Below are 23,065 nucleotides of genomic sequence, written 5' to 3'. Positions count from 1 at the left end.
AGGGGAAATCAATAAAGGGCGATGCAGTGGGATTGACGAATGAGGTAGGGATGACCGCGAAGTTTCTAGCGTTACAAAGGCAAACGCCAAGGGGACACTCGGGTATGATGCCTTAGATCTGTTCTAGGTACAAAAATGGTTGGGTCAAGGATAACTCATTGGTCGGTGGTCTAGACCAGCACCTTCAAGTTTCCCCTTGGCGCTCGCCTTTGTAACGCTAGAAACTTCGCGGTCATCCCTGCCTTGTTCTTCAATCCCTTTGCATCGACCTCTATTGATTTTCCCTTTAACAATTTGATTTACTACTAAGAGTGTCAAACATTTTTTAAGTGAAAATGATTGAGGGTGGAAAATACCTCATCATCAATCAGGCTGCTTCAATCAAACGTCACTTTATCCACTGGCACACGCGTTTGCGAGTTCCGAGGAGTTGCCATCATTAGCATTGATATCAGCTGTCTTTTCACGTGCATTCCAAGAAATTGCTTCATTTGGCGAAAACCATAGGGTTTTCCGGTTTGTCGTTTCACTATTTCTTTCTCTTTCTTCCAGACTGCTTATAAAAGCAACTCTTTCCCTCATTTTTCCAAACTTTTCAAATTTCTCCGAGCTGTTTCTCTCTATGAACAAAATCTATGGGCTTACCCGAACTTCTCCAATCATCCACAATAGTGTGATGCGTCCCCTTTATTTCCCATTTTTCGGGCCAAACACCACCGCAATTCCCTCTAACCAGTTAGTTTTATAACTTCGTAGACTTCTTTTTAGTTGGTGGTTTTTAGTGCTTGTTCTTCTTATCCTTTCGACCTAGAAAACCTTCATGATATTTCCCAAAATGGCCTCTGGAAATACTAGTGTATCTTCCTTTGAAGTTTCAAGCCCTTCCCTAGATGATGATGCTTCGTTATCATCTTATGAAATGGTAATTTCGGAACCCTCAAAACTTTCACCTCATTCTCGCCAACTTGGAGAATAAACACTGAATGGGTTGAAGACAAATGCCTGCTTCGCACTATTTGGGGAACCGCAGAAAGCATCGCCCATCAGTGAATCAACGCCAAGGGTTTCACCAAAATCAATCCTTTAACCAACGAAAACCAAGACCATAATCTCAATATCGCCCCATGTGGCAAGAATGACTGCGTGGCCCTCCGTAAATGTGAAACCCATGGATTGCCCGATTTCTTTTATATGTGCAACATTTTATTTTTGAGCTTGGCATGAAACTTCCTTTATTTTCCTTCGTTTGCCATGTCTTAACTTTTCTCAATGTGGCTCCATGTCAGCTTCTCCCCAATGCGTGGGCTTCATTAGTTGCTTCGAAATTCTGTGCGAACACCTTAGTGTAACCCCAACATACTATTTGTTCTTCTTTTCTACATGACCGCCACATCCAAACCCCCCATCATTAAATGGGTTCCCCTATCTGCTAGCCACAATATGGTGTTGTTTTACCCTCTAAAGAGTAACTTCAAACAATGGAAACGAAAAATTCTTCAAAATCATTATCAGCCCGGACATTTCCAACCTTTTTAGCGAATTAGAAAACTATCCTCTCTCTTCCTTTTACTGGGCCAAGAACCCTCTCTGTTCCATTTGTAAGATCAAGTTTTGATCATGTAGTACAACTATATGTTTTAATGATTACAAGTTAACATTTTAGTATGAAAAATTATGGTACTCTAACGTGTTTTCTGAGTGTGCTCTTAACAGGCTCTGACCTTAATATAATCTCACACAAATCAGAAGCACTTTGCTTAAAGAGTGACCCTAGCAACGCTTTCGCAATATCTATGTTCAATCTGAACAGTAGAAAAGCTTCAGAAGATCTGATGTTAATGAAGCTCTGATATGGACTCAGCTCACTTGAAGTTCTGAAGATCCAGACGTTCTGATAACCCAGACACTCTGAAGGCTCTGAAGTTCTGATGGTTTAGAAGATTCTGAAGATACAGAAGCTGAAAAGTGAAGACTCTGAAGTCCAGAAGCAAACTGGCTCTGAAGACAAAGTACTTCACCTCTGAGTTCAGAATCAGAAGGTACAACGGTCAGAGGATCCATGCTTCCCTCTGACTCTGATCAACAGGCTTCACAAGTTCCAACACGAAGCATTTCTCTGATCAGAAGTCAACAAGGGTAAAGGTCACGTCACTATCCAAAGTACAAAAGCAAGTGTACTATCCTGACGACCTAACCTAACATTCTCAGCCACAACAGAAGCTGGAAATCCCAGATCTGCCCTCCAACGGTAGCATTCCCATGTAATGTTCAAACCCTAATCCTTGGAGTATATATAGAGGATGAAGACTGAAAGATGCTGTTGGAAGAAACTTATACGCGCAAGCAATATTCAAATCTTCTAAGCATTCTTTCTTCATTGAATTCATTGTGTTTACTACAAGCTTTTCAGAAGCAATATCTTTGTAAACAATATTTCTTAAACAGTTGTTAATTTACCTTTAGGAGATCAAGGTTGATCGGCTCCTAGAGAAGACTAAGAGAGTGAATCTTAGTGTGAGCTAAGTCAGTGTATTGTTAGTCACTTGTAGGTTTCAAGTGCAGTTGTAACAAATCTCTGATTAGTGAATTGCCTTCATTCTAAGAAGGAAGAAATCACCTTCACGGGTGGACTGGACTAGCTTGAGTGATTCATCAAGTGAACCAGGATAAAATCCTTGTGTGCTTTTCTCATCTCTTATCTTAAGCACTTTACTTGTGTCTCGAAAGATTTGTTAAAATCTTAAGTGGGAAGTTTTATTCTGAAAACGCTATTCAAACCCCCCCCCTCTTTCTATCGTTTTTCATACCTTCACCATTGTGGTTGACTTTAAATCCTTAGAATTGGCTGAAAGGAGAGTAGTCAACTACTTGGTCACTTTGTTAAGTTCAAACACTAGATAGTCATTTATCATACTTTGAATGATAACAATTTTCAAGAGTATAAGTGTTGACCCGGAGATATAAGGGTATTTTTGTGGGTCTTTTATTTTATTTTTAATTTATTTTCTGAGTTTTAACTAGTTTTTATGGTATTTTTATATAATTTTCGTATTTTTAATTATTTTAGGATTTTAGGAGTTTTTATTTTGATTTGTTAGATTTTAGTAGTTTTTATCTTATCATTCATTAATTAGTACTTTTCAAATGATAGATTTATCTTTCTAGGATTTTATTTTAATTAGTTTATTTTAATTTTATTTAGGATTTTCGGAATAAAGAGAAAATCAGAATAAGAGAGCTGATCCGGTGCTGCTGGCCCACGGGAGCCCCCATGCACGTGCAGGAAATCATTGGCTGTTGTATCCCTTCTCGCCATGTGACATGATGGTGGCAGAGGTCCACCGTAAGCCAGTGATGTGAGTTGTACTCGATTCCACCCTATTTGAAGCACGGACCAATTGATGGGTGACACGTGGCGAAAGTAAAGCTTGTTTTTTTAACCTATCTGATGCCTAGCCCACGTGATGGTACGGAGAAAAGGCAACAGAAGGAGATCCATTATATATTGAATGTTACTTTTATTTTTGAAAAAGTTTTTGGTGATTGGAATTGAGCACAGACTTCTTAGGGTTTTGAGAGCTTTTGCAAGGTTCCTCCTGGAGATTTTAGGTGCTATTTTCTTTCTCTTTAATTCTTGATTATGGCCATGCTTGGCTAAACCTCTTTTAGTACTTGGGATGTGGATCCTTTTTAGGATTATGTTTTGATTCGAACATTTGCTTCATATGAATTTTGTTTATTAATCTACGTAGTTGTTTCAATTTATATTGATTATACTTGAATGCATGCGAGTAATTTACTGATTCTTATGAGAACGGAAGTTGATTAGGAATTAGAGAAACAAGGAAACAATTAGATTAGGCGTTCCCTACTGCTTGATTCAAGAGTAGAACCTAATTGCGTTGGCTAGTTTAAATAGAACTTAATCTTCAATTCCCTGGTCTAGGTGCTCGTAAAACAGACTTAGTAATTGAATTGAAAGTCTAGGGCGTGTGAGTTATCAACATCTTAGAACATAGGCTAAATCGTCGTAGAGGAGTTTATTAAATTCATATGAACATTGTTAGAATAAAGGCATATGCCGAATAGGTGAAACAGGACCCAAGTACTATCTTTCTCATCTGATTTCATAAACTCTTTGATTTTCGCTTTTACTTTTTATTAGTGATTGTTACAATCTTTAAAATCCCTAAAATTGGTTTTTATTTTCATAATCTAAATACTAGAAGTTAATATAACTATTATTGAATCACAATTCTCGAGGGATCGATAATTTATTACTACGGGCAACTTTGTACACTTGCAAAGGAGCTATCAAGTTTTTGGCGCCGTTGCCGGGGATTGTCTTTCCAATATTAGTTTTAATTAATTTCTTTTGTTTAGATTTTTTTTGTCTTTCAATTTTTATTTTTTTGTTATTTCATCTTTATTGAACTGGTGCTTCTAATTAGTGTGTTCAGTGTATGCGAGGTACAGTTGATCCAGAGACATTGCTTTTTGATCCAGAAATCGACCGCACCTTTCATTACCGGTTAGCACAACAAAGAAGAGCCATTGCATCTGCAATGGCAGCTGAAACGAATGTTCAATTGGAAGCGCGACTTCGAGCGGAGTTCGCCAGGACTCAAGAGGAACGGGTGCAGGAAGCAGTGCGCCGAATCCAGCAAGAAAGAGAGCTAGAGGAGGCCAACCGCCCTCTCAGGGATCTGAATGAACCTGTCATGAGTTATGATTACCCAGGAAGTATAGCCCCTCAGAATGCCGAGGCTTAGAACTTTGAACTCAGACCTGCACTCATCAACCTGATCAGTCAACATCAATATGGAGGATCTGCCACTGAAGATGCCCATGCTCACCTAGAGCGGTTCATCAGAAACTGCAGTAAAACACGTCTTCCCAATGCCGAGCTTGTTCGTCTGCAACTCTTTCCTTTCTCACTAAGGGACACAGCTGAGGAGTGGCTCAACTCCCAACCTCAAGGCAGCATAACAACTTGGGATGATTTAGCTAAGAAATTCATTAAAAAGTTCTTCCCTCGTAACTTGCTGAGGAAGCTGAAGAACGACATCCTGGTTTTTTAACAGGAAGATACTGAGAATCTCTATGAAGCTCTAGAGAGGTTCAAGAAACTGTTAAGGAAGTGCCCTCAGCACAACCTCACATTGGGAGCACAGGTGGAGAGGTTTTATGACGGCTTGACTGATTCTGCCAGATCAAACTTGGAAGCAGCAGCTAGTGCCGAATTTGATGCTCTTTCAGCTCAAGCAGGTTGGGACTTAATCAATAAAATGGCTGAAAGTGCAGTAAACTCTACCAATGACCGCCAAAACAGAAGGGGTGTGCTGGAAATAGAAGCGTATGATAGGATGGTTGCTTCAAACAAGCAATTATCTCAACAAATGACAGCTATGCAACGACAGTTCCAGGCAGCCAAGATATCGAATGTGAATAGTATCCATTGTGGAACATGCGGTGGCCCTCATGCCAGTGAAGAGTGCGGAACAGATTTTGACGAGGAAGTCAAGGTTTTGGGAAATTCCCAAAATAATCCTTATTCCAACACCTACAATCCGGGGTGGAGGAATCATCCTAACTTTTCCTGGAGGGAACAGAACAACTCCAATCAAGGAGGAAATAATCAGAGACAATATTCAAATCAACGATTTCAGTCTCAGAATTCAAGAGCTCAACAAACTCAGGATCACGACAGTGGCAGTGGGAAGAAAAGCTTAGAAGAGCTGATGGAGAATTTCATCAACAGAGCAGATACCAGTTTCAAAAATCATGAAGCTGCTATCAAAAATTTGGAGACTCAAGTGGGACAGATGGCCAAGCAAATGTCAGAAAGATCCCCAGGTATGTTTCCTCTAGATACTGCCATTAATTCTAAAGAAAATTGCTCTGCCATAACTCTTAGGAGTGGTGCTACCTTGAGTGAGCCTAAACAGAAAATTGTAGAAAACAATAATGTCAATGATGAGTTTGTAGGAGATATTGAACCTTTAGGAGAAAATAAGAAAGAACATAAAGAAAAAGAAGAGGAAGAGAGAAAAGTAGAATTAGAAAATAAGTTTACAAAAGTCTCTTTTCCCCCTTTCCCCACTAACATAGCAAATAGGAGGTTGGAGAAACAATTCTCCAAGTTTATATCTATGTTCAAAAAGTTGCGTGTAGAGCTCCCATTCTCTGAAGTTCTTGAAAAGATGCCTCAATATGCTAAATTCATGAAGGAGATACTCTCAAAGAAAAGGAGGTTGAGTGAAGAGAATGAGATCATTGAGCTTACTGAGGAGTGTAGCGCTATTCTACAAAGGAAGCTTCCACCCAAAAGAAAGGATCCAGGTAGTTTCACCCTACCTGTTAATTTTGGGGCTTCAAAGCAAGTGAGAGCCTTATGTGATTTAGGGTCAAGCGTCAACTTAATGCCCCTATCAATGTTTGAGCGACTTAATGTTGGAGAACTGAAGCCGACAATGATGATGCTTCAATTAGCGGATCGCTCCATAGTGGCTCCATGGGGAGTTGTTGAAGATGTGCTAGTAAGAGTAGGAGAGTTCGAGTTCTCGGTGGACTTCGTGATAATTGATATGGATGAGGACTCTAAAATACCATTGATTCTGGGAAGACCATTCCTAGCCACTTCACAAGCGAAAATAAATGTGGGGAAAGGAACAATATCTTTAAGGGTAGCTGATGAGAAGATCAGTTTCAACATATTTGACCTGAAGCCAAAACCAGTTGAGAAGAATGATGTATTTTTGGTGAAAATGATGGAAGAGTGGAGTGATGAGAAGCTGAAGCAGTTCTTCCTTAAAGAAAAAGCTGGAGCATCATATAAGAAGAAAAAATAGGACACACAGATCAATCAAACTAAGCAAGTCTACTCAATCAGCATGGTTGCCAACTCTGAGCAGAAGGAGGAGATCGACTCCAAGCAGAAGGAGGAGATCAACTCAAAGCAAAAGGAGGAGAAGGTAAAAGGTGGGTGCTTCCAATGGAAGCCAAAGCGTAAGAAAGAAGAAAAATCTTCTATCCCTCTTAACTCTAAACTTAATGATTGTGTTTTAGCTCTTGAGGTTGCATGCAAAAATCTAACTAAGGTGTGTACTCAAGTGAAAGATCCTGAAAGTGCAATGCACTATGAGATAAACCCTGGATGACATTCTGAGTCCATGAGAGTCTAGCAAAGACTATAAAATTGCGCTTCTTAGGAGACAACCCAAGTGATAGTTTTAGTTTTAATTTGATTTTTGTTTTTGCTTTCTTAGTTCTAATAATTTTTCTGCCTTTGTTTCTGTTTTGTCGTGTTAGTATTAAAAAAAAATGGATGAGAAAAATGCCAGTCAAGGTTACTGGAAATTGCAGCATGGAAATGGGGCCATTTCAAGGCTATTTCCAAGCCATAGCATGAATCAAGGGAAGGAATGCAGCTTCTGGAAATTGCAGCACAAAAAGGGCGCGATTTTAGTACAATATTCGTGCTATAGCGCCATCATGCGAGCAGCACAAAGCTTCTGGAATTTTTGGGTTGAAAACGGTGCGATTTCTTTGGAAAAATGGTGCCATAGCATCAATCTCAGATTTTTAAAAATCAATCTCAAAACACTACGAAGATAAGAGGTTTGTTTTCCTAAAAAGAAAAAAAAAAGACAGAATCTTATCATACTTGTATCTGATCCAATGTTGAAATTTAAAAAGAACTATCTCCTTCCCTTGTTTTCACGTATTCTGCTTGCCCTTATTCTGAAGTTTTCCTCTTCTCCCCTCACGCGATTCTCTCTAGCCCTCAAGGTATGTGTCTTTTTCTCATATATTCTTCTTTTCCTCCACTCACTTGTCCATGTATAGAATGGAAATAGAAAGTTAAATTCCCCTTGTGCGTGTGTGAGTCTGTTATCTAAATCATGCTAAGTGGTTGTTTGGTGGGTATGTTTATGTTTTATGGAAGAATTTGTGTGGTTTAATATTGAAATTGAAGGGTTGATTTTTATGCTCACAAGGTGTTTGATAAGTTTCCCCAACGAAATTTAAGCATGATTTTAAACATGTTGAGTAATTCTATTTTCTCTAATTATTGAAAAAGATCTGGAATGAATGAGTTATGAACACCATGAAAGAGGGTTGGTTACTTGAGGTTTTGCTTATGTGAAGTAGAGAAGGAGTTTCTTTGCTTATTTTTATCTAACTTTTATGATTGTTTGGAACTCTTATGCTTGTTTTGTAGATGGCAAACCCTTTTGGTGATCTTGAGCAAAAAATTCTGAAGCTCACAGTAGCGGAGCGGCTGGAGAGGAGAGTGATGATGATGAGCCTCAGAGCTCATATTAAGGGAGTTCTTTCCCTTTCCTTTTACTGTTTTATTTTAGCTTTCGTTGTTTCTTATTTAGTTGAGTCTTGCATGCTAGTTAGTTTGTGTTTTGTGGAGTCAGTTTACCCTTATATGCTTGTGTTGTGCACCATGTTACTTGCATGTCTCAAGCGGTTTCACCCTAAATTTAGATGCTTGTTTTGTTTGTGAAAATTGCTGAAAATAAGTTATTTGGGGCGATTCACATGTGGGGAACTGTTTGTGTTAAGAGAATGAGAGTTGGGTAACTTTGGGAACCTGAGTTGAGTTGCTTGGAAACACTGTTTTGAGTTCTGATTATGGGTACACTTACCCTTTGTTTCTGAGTGTTGAGTGAATATTCTGGCATACTTGTACCTGCTTGAACCTGTCTTGATTTTCATCTCGGTTGAATATGTGCAGTTTTGTGATTCAGAGAGAGACTTATAGGAATTTTTGTTGGCTTTCAAAATTTGCTTTCATATTGCCCTTAGTGGCCCCTTTGAGCCTTAATTATTGTTTATTTGGTGCCTTGCTTTGGTGATTTGTTTGGTTGTTAAGTGATCATAGTTACTTAAAAATTGGAAATAGCTTAAAAATTGCAGGCTTCTATTCTCTCAAAAAAAGGAAAAAAAATGAAAAGACAAAATGTAAAAATTTGAGGTATGTGCCTCGGAACAAAGGGAAAGAAAAAAATATGAAATAAGTAAGTAAGGTTATAGGGGTGGTCATCCCACTTTCTATATTCCCCAATCACTTCATTACTTTGTTCCACATGAAGGAAAAAAAAAGGAATAAGAGGGATAGCCTAAATGTGTTGAATCTATTGCTCCTTTGTGCATCATGAAAAAAGATCACTTAACCAACATTGGGTAGCCCTTTGAGTTGTCAATTCTTTCAATTCCTTACCTACATTGCACCCTTAGCCACGTTACAACCTGATGAGGTCTCTCCTAATTGCCTTGCTGTCTTATTTGATTTTGAGTTGAAAGATAGCCAGGTTTGATGCACTGTACTTGTTTGTTCATGAGCTGAGAGTTGTGTGAGCTTATTTGTATGGACTCTTAACTCTGTTTTCTTGCTGCTTGTAATTCTCACTTACTGAAGTTTATTCACTTTCTTATCTTAGCACTTGCATGAACTACTGTAATGAACCCTAGGTTTTTAGACTGAAAATTTGGCATCTGAGTTAGGGGTGATTAGTTATGTGCTTGAGGACAAGCTAATTGAGTTTACGCTTGAGGACAAGCTGTCGTTGAGTAAAGTGGTGTGTTGACCCGGAGATATAAGGGTATTTTTGTGGGTCTTTTATTTTATTTTTAATTTATTTTCTGATTTTTAATTAGTTTTTATGGTATTTTTATATAATTTTCGTATTTTTAATTATTTTAGGATTTTAGGAGTTTTTATTTTGATTTGTTAGATTTTAGTAGTTTTTATCTTATCATTAATTAGTACTTTTCAAATGATAGATTTATCTTTCTAGGATTTTATTTTAATTTTATTTAGGATTTTCGGAATAAAGAGAAAAGAGAAAATCAGAATAAGAGAGCTGATCCGGTGCTACTGGCCCACGGGAGCCCCCATGCACGTGCAGGAAATCAATGGCTGTTGTATCCCTTCTCGCCATGTGACATGATGGTGGCAGAGGTCCACCGTAAGACAGTGATGTGAGTTGTACTCGATTCCACCCTATTTGAAGCACGGACTGAAGGTGCGAAAAACACTAGAAAGGGGGGGGGGGTTTGAATAGAGTTTTTGAGTCACGGGTATACTTTTAAGCTTTTTCAAAACTCAAAGATAAAAACTAAGTGCTGAATGATGGGAAGTGAAGCACGCAAGTATTTTATCCTGGTTCACTTGAGATAAAAGCTCAAGCTAATCCAGTCCACCTGTGAAGGTGATTTCTTCCTTCTTCTGATGAAGGCAATCCACTAAAATCAATGAATGTTACAACTGCACTTTGCAACCTGCTAAGTGGCTAACATTACACTGATTTTCACACTAGTATCCTCTTAAGAAGCTGATCTACCGATCCTCTTAAGACTAGCTAAAAACTGAATCAGCCTTGATTCAGTCCACTTAAGATCCGACCAACCTTGGTCTCTTAAGGAACTTTACAATAAGATGTAAAAGGTTTCGGGTTTACAATGAATGCTTCTGAAAAGCGAATGGTAAACTCAGATGTTTAAGAACAGTGAAGAAATATTGCTAAGAGATTGGTTTGTAAGTGTTGAATGATTTCAGCAAAGTTTCTTAACTTCTTTCTTCTTTCTTCAGCCTTTATATACTCCAAGACATGTGATGTAGCCGTTGCTAGGGTTTTATCCGTTGGAGTGGCAATTCTGTAATATCAGACTGCTAGGCTGTACAAGGTAGGTGGCAGACAGACTGAGACTTGTACGACGTTTTACTGTGATAGCGACCTGTCCTTTCACCAGTTGACTTGTGATCAAACAACTTCAGATGAACGTTGGTGAAGCTTCTGATCATCGTCAGATTGAAGCTTGGATTCTTCTGACCTTGCAACTTCTGCTTCTGAACAAGTTCCTCATAACTTCTGATCGTCAGAGCTAGAATAGCTTGGGTCTTCAGAACCAACTTCTTGCGAGTCTTCAGAACTTGAGTCTTCTGCTTCTGGACCGTTCCACTGGAACATCTGGTCTTCAGAACTTCTGACTTGAGTTCTTCAGAACTTCTTGAGAGCTTCCATCTTCAGAGCTTCTGAGGTATTTGCCACTGTTAAGAACGAACATGGTAGGTTAAAGAGCTCTCTTTTTAGTAACCCTTGGTTCTTCTTCTTCTGAACGAATAGGCTTGGGTCAGATTCAGAACCTGTTTGTCACAACTTAAAAAGACAAACGTTAGGGTACCACAATTGTTCATCATCACAAACCTTAATTGTAATCATCAAAACATAGAGATGCAACCACTGATCAAACCTTGATCTTACAATCTCCCCCTTTTTGATGATGACAAAACAAGTATTTTGATGAACAATTTTTACACAATAAACTGAATACACAAGAGAGAAAAGATCAGAGATTAAACTTATCCTTGTGTAACGGTTTGCAATGCTCTTTCTGAATCTGAGTTAACACCTGATTCTGAGTTAGGGTCTCTCCCTGACTCCCCCTGAATCTATGACTTGATGAATTTGTGAAGAATCTAGATTCGGAGTCTGGTTATGTGATTAGAATTTACTCTTGAAGAGATGTATACTCATCAGAAGTGATGGTTCAGAACTTAGCGTATATCACATAGTAACATAGAGTCTTGTCTAGATATAATTGGAATAAGGCGTCAGAAGCAAGATTAGTTCAGAATATGACCAAAATGTATTCCTTATCTGAGACGCTTGACAATATCTATGTGCTACAAGTATTTGATACTTGTTCTCCTCTTTGGTTTTATATAGTATAAAAGTTTATCAAAACCAATTTTATGTACTCCCCCTTTTTGTCATAATCAAAAAGAGTGAAAAACAACACCAACAATAACAAGAACAATAACAATAACAAAGAGGTGATGCAAATAAGACACGTTATTATTACTGAATGGAGAAGAAGTACAAAGGATCGAAAGGAAAGAAAAAGACTAATCCTAGATAAATAGGAAGGCTCGAGAATTCTTCATGGAGAGAAGTTGAAGGTGGAGGGGACGAATGTCCTGATCAATTGTGGCTAACTGAGTAGCCAGTTCTTCCTTCAAGGCAACGTTCTCCTGGACGGCCTCTTGATCCGCTTCATCGTGATCTTCTTCATATTCCAGAAGCATGCAAATGCCCCAGAGCTGATCTTCAACGTCCTTCCGGCGAGTGGTCAGACGGAGGAGGTCATTCAGAACTGCTTGAAGGTTCTGAAGACAGTGAGTCTGATGAGAAGTGAGCCAGCATTTCAGAAGGGTCGCAATCTTCTCAAGAGCGTGAGAGATCTGAGAAGAAGATAGATTGACACTCCATGGAAAGACTTGGTCGAATACCAGAGTCTTGAGTTCAGATATCAAGGTGACAGTAGTCATTTTGATTTGGAAGAGAGGAGAATAGATATGAATGGAGGAGAATGGGATTGAATTGTGAGGGAGAAGATGAACGCAGTGAATATAAAGAAGAAAAGTAACAGAAAAGCATGCATAAAACTTATCAATCATAAAAGCATGTGAGTTACTAAATGGGCGGTGCATTGAATCAGAAAATAAGAAATTAACACAGTCAACATGAATTAAATTTAGTCATAACACATAAATGCATGCATGATAGAAGTGAGGGATTCAAGGCTTGGAAGTGGAGGGAAGGTTGTCCATTAGGTACTTCATGATTGCTTCCATTTTTCCTGAGGACTCTTGAATTTGCTTGCTTTGCTCATTCTGAACACGTCCTTGTTCCTCAACCATCTGAAATAACCTTTGCTGATCATTCTGAATTCTGTCAATCCGGGCAGCAAGAATTTCAACTTCTGGAGCTGGAGCAGAGGTAGGAACTTCTGGAGCTTGAGCATGAGGAGCAACTTCAGCATCTGATGACATTGCAATATCAACTTGAGTTGGCCCTTGCTTCTGAACTTCATCAGCATCTGCATCTTCCAGAATGACAATGCCGTCAGAGCTTTCTTCTGCAACCTCTGCTGAAGGCATCTCAGCATCCTCTGAGGTACATTCAGAGAGAACACATGGTCTTTCAGCCATAGCTCTTCTCAAGGGTTCACAAACCCCGTGCAGCACTCTCTGCCTTTGCTCATAGGCCCTCTCAGATGCATCATGAACTCTTAGTCTTTTCTCCCTGCTTAGTTGCTTCTGAAGAGCATGAACTTTGCCTTCTAACCATCTTTCAAAGGCAGACCATAGACCATCAACCAGAGAGGCGTCAAACTGATTATCAGTTACCTGATACAGCCAGTTCAGTCTTCTGGTGGCCTCTTCAGAAAACTCCTGAATGAGTTGAGTAAGACTCTGAGGATGGAAGGAGGTGGCCAGAGTCAGAATAGGCTGTGGAATTCTGGCAGCATTGGAGCTCGAAGCATTGGAGCTATCAGGTCTGAGTTGTTCTGAAGGTGTGGAATCAATCTCATGGTCCTTCTCTGTGCCTGAGTGATATGATTCATCCATGTGCTCAGCTTCAGAGATTGTATCTGGCCTTTGCCTTGAGGTAACAGTCTTCTCAGGTGAGGTGAAACTCAGATCCTGTGAGTTGACTGCTGAGTAGTTGGATAAAGACACATAGGAGGTCTCAACAGCATCTGGAAGCTGATCTTCAAAATTGGAAGCTATTTGTTGAAGGGGCTTCACATTGAAAGGCGGTACAAGGATCTGAACATCATCATCCTCTTTTTCTGTCTCAGCAGGAATCTCACCAGTTTGGGTTATGAGGAAGGTGTGTGAAGTGGATGCAGGCTTGGGAGTGAATTGTTGAACCAAGGTTCTCAGGGTAGCCTCACTTTGAACAATACCTTGAATGAAGGAATTGAAAGGAGGTACAGGTTCAGTTGGGATGGATGTGGAGGAGGTGTAAATTGGAATTGAAGGGATGGCTGTGGTAGCTGTTTGGATGGTTGATGTAGGAGCTTGAGGTTCAGCTTGTGTTTCAGGTTGAGTGGGTGCTGTTTGGGTTGAGGTAGGCATGGAGGTAGATATAGGCAGGGGTTGTTCAGGTATTACTACTAAAGCAGAATCAGAGTTAATGCTTTCAGTAATTACCTTACTTGGACTTCTGATGGATGTGGTTCTGGCGAGTTGTGCAGCCCTGGCAGGATCAGAAGTGCGTTTTGATCTTCTTTCCCTTTGTGCTTCTGAAGCAGGGTCAGATGCCTGCTGTGATTTTGCCTCTTTCTGCTGAAGTGGACCTTTCAGAGGCAGTTTCCTTCTCCTGACCAAGTGTACTTCGTCAGAGTCTGTGGATTCTTCAGCTTCTGAGGATTCCCTTATACCCTGAAGCACATTCTGGATGATCTCATGGTCATCCTGCTCATCTTCTTCCTCAAGAATAACTTTTCTCCTCTTGGCAAGAGGAACATCATCATCTTCAGTTTCCTCACTTGAGGAGTCTTCCCATGAGTCCTCAGAACTTTCAGATTCAGATACTTGACGTGATTGAACTGAGGTTCTCTTAGAAGGTCTCTCAGGAGAGGATTCCCTGATGACCACAGTCTTGGATGCAGCTTTCTTCTTTGTAGGTTCCTCTGTCAGAATCCCTTTGCCCTTAGGATCTGAAGGCTTGCTGCTTGTTGCCCTCCTTGATTTCCTTGTTGCCAACTTAGGAGGACTTTCAGGAAGTGTATTGACAAATTCTGCAAGAGTGATAGGATCTCCTTGTCTTCTGAGCATCCTTACATATTCAAGAATGCAAGCTGGATTGTCCTTCTTGGACCAAAGAGGAAAATCATCAATAGGATAGTTCCTCTGACGAACTTCATCAGAAGTGTCTTCTCTGGGAGCAACTTGGACTTTTCAATGATCTGCATTTTCTTCAACTTTGTACCAATGAGAGCATCGCCGATAGTCATGGCCAGATCTTCATGAAGTCCAATGTCTGATAGGGTCTTGACAAGCTTATTCTGGACGAAGATATCTGACAGCAGCCTTCCATACGGAATGTAAGAAATGAACCTCTTGTTCTCAGAACCAGTTGTGGTCCTTGATTTCTTAACACATTCCTTCAGATAATTGAAGAGCAGGAATGGCAGACAGATAAGTTCACCTATAGAGATGTAGTACATGATTACCTTCTGAGTTGCATTCAGGTAATCAGTTCCTCCAGTTCTGGGGTGAATGCAGTGAATGAAGATCTTCTGCCAAATCTTCATCTGAGACTTCAAGTCTTTAATGTTATACTTGGTTTTCTCGTAAGACCAGTTATCATAAAGCGCCTTGTTGACCACGGTCCTCATCCCAGTAACATTTGCATCAACATTTTTAACCCTTTTTCCTTGCTGGAACTCCATACCCAGCAGCTTTGCAATAGATTCTTCAGAGATCACAATTTTCTTGTCCAGCACATGAGAGACGACGAAGTAGTCGTTGCAGACTGCATTCTTCCAGAACTCGACAACCAACTTGTGATAGATCGGACCACAGAGCCTGTTGAAGTAGCCAGACCAACCTTGCAAATTGACTTGGTCTCTAATGTCAAACCCATGTTGAGCCAGATTGTCAAAATCAACTCTTGCTTCACAGCACACATTCAGTTCTTCCACTTTCTTGGCACAAGTGACTACATTTGGTGCATTCAGAATCTTCTGTGCTTCTTCAAATCTTTGATTCTCTTGATCTTCAGCGGTTTGTTTGGAAGAAGCAGAAACATTTACCTTGGGTTTCCTCGATTTGCCCATGATTTTCAGAGAATGAGGTTTAGGGTTCAGAGAGAAAGGGGAAATGTTGGAGGGAGGAGTATGAATGAATGCAATGCACACGAATAGTTTTAAAACCGTAAGTGTAAGTGAGTGGGATATCGTGTGTGACAGTGCATATAGTGGGTTTAATGGTAACCGTTGACAGTTTTAAGAAATTAAAGGCAAGATCAACGGTTATAAAATAGATAGTCTGAAAATAGCGTAGTAGAGGAGAGTAGACATCATCATTATAGCAGATATACCACGCAACTCAAGGAACTATGTCTCAAATGAAGTGACATGTGTATTGTTGCTAGCCACAGAAGTTTAACCGGTGGGTTAAGTGCTTCTGATCGAGTAACTTCTGTAGGAGGTGACATCTGATGACTTCAGAGGTACCATGGTCAGAAGTTCTGAAGAAAACCTTACTCTGGACAAAAATCCATGTTCAAGTTTTCAAGAATAAATAAAAACCTATCTTCTGCTAAGGGCTTAGTGAAAATATCTGCCCACTGATGGTCAGCATCAACATACTCTAATGATAGAGTGCCCTTCTGAACATGATCACGAATATAATGATACTTTACCTCTATATGCTTTGCTCTTGAGTGTAGAATAGGGTTCTTGCTGAGTGAGATAGCAGCTGTGTTGTCACAATAAATAGGAACCTTCTTCAGAGACAAACCATAATCTTCCAGATGATTCTTCATCCATATGGTTTGTGTACAGCATGTGGCAGCTGAGACATATTCTGCTTCAGCAGTTGATAGAGCAATTGTGTTCTGTCTTTTACTTGACCATGTGACAAGATTAGATCCAAGGAAATGGCAGCTTCCAGAAGTGCTTTTCCTTTCCACTCTATCTCCAGCAAAGTCAGCATCACAAAAACCTGAAAGTGTATACTCTGATGTTTTTCTATACATCAAGCCAAGGTTAGTGGTTCCTTTCAGATATTTGAGGATTCTCTTAACAGCAGTTAAGTGAGTCTCTCTAGAATCTGATTGGAATCTAGCACAGAGATGCACACTAAACAATATATCAGGTCTAGAGGCAGTTAAGTAGAGAAGAGAGCCTATCATTCCACGATAGAGCTTCTGATAAACCTTAGAGGAAACTTCCTCTTTCTCAAGAATGCATGTTGGATGCATTGGAGTCTTTGAGATGTTGCAGTCACTCATGTTGAACTTCTTCAGAAGTTCCAGGGTGTACTTCTTCTGATGGATATAGGTGACTCCTGGTCGTTGATCTATTTGAATTCCCAGGAAATATTTAAGTTCTCTCATCATGCTCATTTCAAATTCAGCCTGCATTAACTTAGAGAATTCCTTGCACAAGGAGGGATTAGCAGAACCAAAAATGATATCATCAACATAAATCTGAACTATAAGAATGTCATTCTTATAGGTTCTGCAGAAAAGAGTATTATCACCTTTACCCCTTACAAACTCATTCTGAAGAAGAAAGGAGCTGAGCCTTTCGTACCACGCTCTGGGAGCTTGTTTCAATCCATAGAGTGGCTTCTTGAGCTTGTAGACATGATCTGGAAATTTTTCATCCTCAAAGCCAGGAGGCTGCTTGACATACACTTCTTCTGAAATGTAGCCATTGAGGAAGGCACTCTTGACGTCCATCTGATGGAGAATGATGTTGTGATTTACTGAGAAGGAAATCAGTAGCCTTATAGCTTCAAGCCTTGCTACAGGAGCAAAGGTCTCAGTGTAATCAATTCCCTCTTGTTGACTGTAGCCTTAAGCCACCAGTCTTGCCTTGTTTCTTGTTACTTCTCCTTTTTCATTCAGCTTGTTTCTGAATACCCACTTGGTTCCTATGACATGGAAACCTTTGGGTTTAGGCATTAAGGTCCATACATCATTCTTGGTGAACTGATCTAGCTCTTCTTGCATTGCCAGAATCCAGCCTTTGTCTTCAAGAGCTTCATCAACTGATTTGGGCTCAATGAGAGAAACAAGTCCCTTCAGACTCAGAAGAGTCTCTTCTGAAGGTTTGAGCATTGACCTGGTTCTGACTGGAGCATCTTTGTTGCCAATGATCAGTTCTTCTGGATGAGAAGCAACTATTCTTTTCTTCTTCTGAAGTTGATCAGAAGTTGTTGGAGCATCTTCAGATGCTTCTGCCTCTGGAGCAACATCCTCTTGGCTTTTCGTTGGTTGATTTGCTTCTGAACAATCAATGCTTAAATCTGCAAATCTTTCAAACAACTTTGACTTTTCTGAGCCAAGCTTATCATCAAATCTAATCTGGATAGATTCCTCAACAGTTTGATGAATAATATTATAAATTCTAAAACCTTTAGATCTTTCAGAATAACCAAGAAAATAACATTTTAAAGCTTTAGAATCGAATTTACCCAATTGCTCCTTGGTGTTGAGCATGTAGCAACAGCTTCCAAAAGGATGGAAGTAAGAGATGTCAGGTTGTCTTCCTTTGCATAGCTCATAAGGAGTCTTCTCCATAATTGGTCTAATGGAGATTCTGTTCTGGATGTAGCATGCAGTGTTGATTGCTTCTGCCCAGAAGTATTTGGCCATACTTGATTCTTGCATCATGGTGCGAGCCATCTCCTGAAGAGTTATGTTCTTTCTTTCAACAACTCCATTTTGTTGAGGAGTACGAGGACAGGAGAAGTTATGAGAGATTCCTTGGGAGTTGAATAATTCTTCAAAAGCTTTGTTCTCAAATTCTCCACCATGGTCACTTCTGACAGTAATCACAGAAGATTGAAACTCCTTCTGAACTAGGGTAATGAAGTTGGTAAACACAGTGTGTGTTTCATCTTTGTGCCTTAGGAACTTTACCCATGTCCACCTGTTGTAGTCATCTACAATGACTAACCCATACTTCTTTCCTCCAATGGATTCAGTCTTCACTGGTCCAAAAAGATCAATGTGAAGTAGCTCAAGGGGTCTTGTTGTAGATACCACATTCTTTGCTTTAAATGACTTCTTGGTGAATTTTCCCTTCTAACAAGCTTCACATAGAGCCTCTGATGAGTACTTCAGACGAGGCAATCCTCTGACGAGATTTAGCTTGCTAAGTTGAGAGATTTTTCTGAGACTGGCATGTCCTAGACGTCTGTGCCAGATCCATTGCTCATCATTAACTGACATGAGACACTTGACCTTCTGAGATAGCAGTTCAGAAGATCTGATTTTGTAAATATCGTTTTTCCTCTTCCCAGAAAACAAAACAGATCCATCTGTTTGACTAACAACTTTGCATCCGGTTTGATTGAAGATCACATCGTAACCTTTGTTAGCAATTTGGATTATGGAGAGCAGGTTGTGAAATAATCCTTCCACCAGAAGTACATCATTGATGACTGGAATTTTTCCATCTCCTATGGAACCTTTTCCAACAATTTTTCCCTTCTGGTTTCCTCCAAAGCCAACATCTCCTCCTGACTTAAGCGGTGTCAGTTCTTGGAATATAGACCTTGTGCCCGTCATGTGTCGCGAGCATCCACTGTTCAGGTACCATGACAGGTGTCTTAACTGAGCTGCATAAGATGTCTGCAACAGGAATAATTTTTGCTTTAGGTACCCACATCTTGGGTACTTTCTTGTTAGTTTTCCCAGAAGTTCTTGGAACTTTGGGTGCAATAGGAGGATAATGCAGAGGAACTTGAGTATAATATCTAGACATATCAAGTTTAAACTTTCCCTTTGGTTTCACCATCTTTGGTGTAACCTTTTCTGGAATGACAGTGCCAGCGGGAACGAAATGCTTATGCAAAGGTTCGCGTTTGGGCTCAGATGACTCATCTTTCATGGATTGAAAGTAGCCAAGGCCACTGTTCCCATTTCTGCTCATGCCATAGATCATTGAAGCCATAAGACTTCTGTCTATGCCCTTTGCAAGGAACTTTTGAAACGCTTTCTCATATTTTGTCTCATACTTAACATCAGATGATGCAAGTTGGTCTTCTAGCACATCATTTTTAGCACGAAGAACAACATTGTCATTAACAAGAATATAGTTTTCATCAATGAGTTCAGAGACTGACTTCTCATGAACTTCTGAAGAACTGGTTTTAACAGCATATTTCTTTTTAAGCTCTTTATGCTTATTTAGCAGAATATCATGTTTCTTCATTATTTCAGATAAAGCAGTTCTTAGCTCAGATAGAGAAAAATCAGAGAATACCTCATCATCATTCTCAGAGTCTGAATCATCTTCTGAAGCTTCAGCACCTCTGCTAGTGGTAGCCATTAGAGCCTCCACAGCTTCATCTTCTTCTGACTCAGCTTCATCAGAATCAGTTGCATCAAAGGTTATGAGGGCTTTCTTCGTGAAGACTTTTCTTGGTCTCTTGAATTGAAAGTCTAGGGCGTGTGAGTTATCAACATCTTAGAACATAGGCTAAATCGTCGTAGAGGAGTTTATTAAATTCATATGAACATTGTTAGAATAAAGGCATATGCCGAATAGGTGAAACAGGACCCAAGTACTATCTTTCTCATCTGATTTCATAAACTCTTTGATTTTCGCTTTTACTTTTTATTAGTGATTGTTACAATCTTTAAAATCCCTAAAATTGGTTTTTATTTTCATAATCTAAATACTAGAAGTTAATATAACTATTATTGAATCACAATTCTCGAGGGATCGATAATTTATTACTACGGGCAACTTTGTACACTTGCAAAGGAGCTATCAATAAGCGTAATGGTTAACTACTTCATGTGAACTATTTTTCAGGAAATAACCTTTATGACTCACATCCTTCATCATTTGATATCCAAAGCACAAGACAATACAAGAAGATGTTTCACTGAAGTGACGAAAGGCCAAGGCTACAAGGCAGACAGTACAAGCAAAGAATAGTCAATACTGCTAGATCGTCTAACCAAAGGAAAAAGAAGAATGATGAAGATACAAGACAGTCTGCGCAAGTAAAGTCAAAGCATCAAGACTGTCTTCAGAATAAGATTCAAAGCTTCAGGACAACTGATGCAAGATCAATCAAAGTTATCAGATCGTGTGAGAAGACTACACTCAACGTCTATCTCAAAGCCGATAAGTGGAAGCAATGTCTAGAGAATGAGCGCCAAATTCAAAATTGAAATCTCTCTAACATTCTTGAGGAGAAAGTCAAGTGTAAGGAATCATGTGATACTTCACAAAGCACATTGATCAAGGAAACAAGTACAACGATGTCACTATAAAAGTTTCCTCTTTCTCTCTCTCACTCAGGAAATGGAGAAATGGAATCAAGCTTATTGTCTATGCCTACTAGCATCTATCTTATTCAAGACAATTCATCTCCAAAGAAGAAGAACTAAGTGATTGGTCAAAGGTTATCATTCAAATTGTAATTGACCAATATGAAGATTGAATGAAGAATTAGTGAAGTAGAAAAATCGTGTGAATGAAGCAAAGTCTATCATAGAAGAAAAGTTGCAATATCTAAAGAACGATTTTTGCAGTTCAACAGCTTCTTGGAGAAGTCTCTCGAGTCAAGGTCACATGTTCTGACAAATGACAATACAAAGTGCAAAGTACTTTGGTGTCAATATCATATTACCATATCTATGCTCTATCATTAGCTCAGCACTCATACAGAAGAATTTTTTTGAGCTCACAAGAAAGAAGCTTTCAGTACCCAATTAAGAAAAGATCATCAACACCATCTGCTTCAACATGAAGAGAAGATTTTCTTAAGAGTAAAATCTCTCATCTATGTCTCATGTAAAAGAACATAAAGTTTAATCTTAGAGTCAAATCTTACTCCATAAAATACTTTATGATTCATGGACTAAATTGTATAAATCCTCAACCCTAGAAGAGAAAAGAATAAGAAGGAGCGATTTTCACAAATAAGCCAAAACGTAAGAGAAGTAGTTTTTTATCACTTGTTGTGCGGAACTTGTAGTCGAGCCTCAAGGGGTCGTCCCAAGGACCGAAGTCATCATCTCTCTATCACCCATTACCCTTCTCTCTAGATCTATTCCTCTATGTTTTATTTCATCATCTAGAAAAGTGTTGTGAATGAAGGAGAATTTTCAGGGAGAGCGATAAAGAGATCATAGAAACAAGATTTTAGAAACAGAAAAAACAGGGTTTCAGAAAGAGGAGAGATTGTTGGGATTTAGAGTGGCAAAGAAGACATTTTCCCAAAAATAATAAGCAACTGAGGATTCACTTTGTACTCAAGTTTTTATCAAAGATGAAAATCAAAGGACGACCACGATTGACATTCTATTCCAATAATTCACATAGTTAAAGAAATAACCATGAAAAAAATTCATAATCAATCGAATTTTGTTTCATTGCTCCTGGCGGTACAAGCAGTTTAGTTAACACAAAAATTTATTAATCAAATTAACCAAGAAAAAGAACATTAATATATTTTTATTGATTTCATCCCGTCACATACAATATAAATCGAAATATAACACAACCCAGATATTTCTAATCACTTTGGATTCCATGGAAAACAATTCAATGGTAGAAATCCGTTTGGTTTGTCAAAAACGCATGGTCCATCTTGCTCTATAGTCCAATAGAAGAAATAACCATCATAATCTCTATGATCTTTGAATATATCAAACCTTTTAGCGACATGTTGTGACGCCCGGGGCCGACGAGGGCGGGGAGTGATCGCCGGTGCAGTGAGGCACGGACAAGGAGCAGCTCCTGGAAGGCTTCTAGGCGGAGGGGCACATGAATGAACCGATCTCACACTCGAACAAGAGGTATTCCGAGACTGTATAGGGATGGATTATACAGTTGAGGAGGGCATAAATGACTTGATTGGTATTACTCATAACAACAAGATGCATCTTCTTTTCGGGGGCCCAACTCATAAGAACTCCATGGTTAAGTGTGCTAGCTTTGGAGTAATATTGGGATGGGTGACCTCCTGGGAAGTTTTCTCGGAAAGTGCGCAAGTGGGGACAAAGCGCGCTGAAAAGACTCGTGTTGTTACCGTGAGGCCAGTCGTCAGATCGGGATGTTACAAATGGTATCAGAGCCGACCTCACCCAGTACGGTGTGGTTCGGGGACGAACCAAGCGGAAGCTGGTGGGCCTGTGACGCCCGGGGCCGACGAGGGCGGGGAGTGATCGCCGGTGCAGTGAGGCACGGACAAGGAGCGGCTCCTGGCAGGCTTCTAGGCGGAGGAGCACATGAATGAACCGATCTCACACCCGAACAGAGGTATTTCGAGACTGTATAGGGATGGACTATACAGTTGAGGAGGGCATAAATGATTTGATTGGTACTCCTCATAACAACAAGATGCATCTTCTTTTAGGGAGCCCAACTCATAAGAACTCCATGGTTAAGTGTGCTAGCCTTGGAGTAATATTGGAATGGGTGACCACCTGGGAAGTTTTCTCGGGAAGCGCGCAAGTGAGAAGAAAGCGCGCTGAAAAGACTCGTGTTGTTACCGTGA

At 39.7% G+C, this 23,065-nt stretch overlaps 1 protein-coding gene, 1 long non-coding RNA gene and 1 other non-coding gene across 3 annotated transcripts; 2 read left to right on the top strand and 1 right to left on the bottom strand.

The window, feature by feature from the left end:
- Positions 1-835: 835 nt before the first annotated feature.
- Positions 836-6,851, top strand: LOC130712491 (uncharacterized). Its single transcript, XM_057562320.1, has 3 exons — positions 836-922; positions 4,452-4,718; positions 5,085-6,851. Exons 1-3 carry the CDS (start codon positions 836-838, stop codon positions 6,849-6,851), a joined length of 2,121 nt encoding a protein of 706 aa, XP_057418303.1.
- On the bottom strand, positions 5,052-5,158 carry LOC130716338 (small nucleolar RNA R71). Its single transcript, XR_009011956.1, has one exon. It is a non-coding gene; the product is annotated as a small nucleolar RNA R71 (small nucleolar RNA).
- Positions 6,852-7,344: 493 nt separating the features above from the next.
- On the top strand, positions 7,345-21,094 carry LOC130713966 (uncharacterized). Its single transcript, XR_009011096.1, has 2 exons — positions 7,345-7,791; positions 8,225-21,094. It is a non-coding gene; the product is annotated as an uncharacterized LOC130713966 (long non-coding RNA).
- The last annotated feature ends 1,971 nt before the right edge of the window (positions 21,095-23,065 follow it).

The sequence above is a fragment of the Lotus japonicus genome, chromosome 4 (genome assembly GCF_012489685.1).
Source record: "Lotus japonicus ecotype B-129 chromosome 4, LjGifu_v1.2".
Classification (NCBI taxonomy): domain Eukaryota; kingdom Viridiplantae; phylum Streptophyta; class Magnoliopsida; order Fabales; family Fabaceae; genus Lotus; species Lotus japonicus.
The sequence above is the reverse complement of the archived record's forward strand: the minus strand, read 5'-3'. Positions and strand labels throughout refer to the sequence as shown.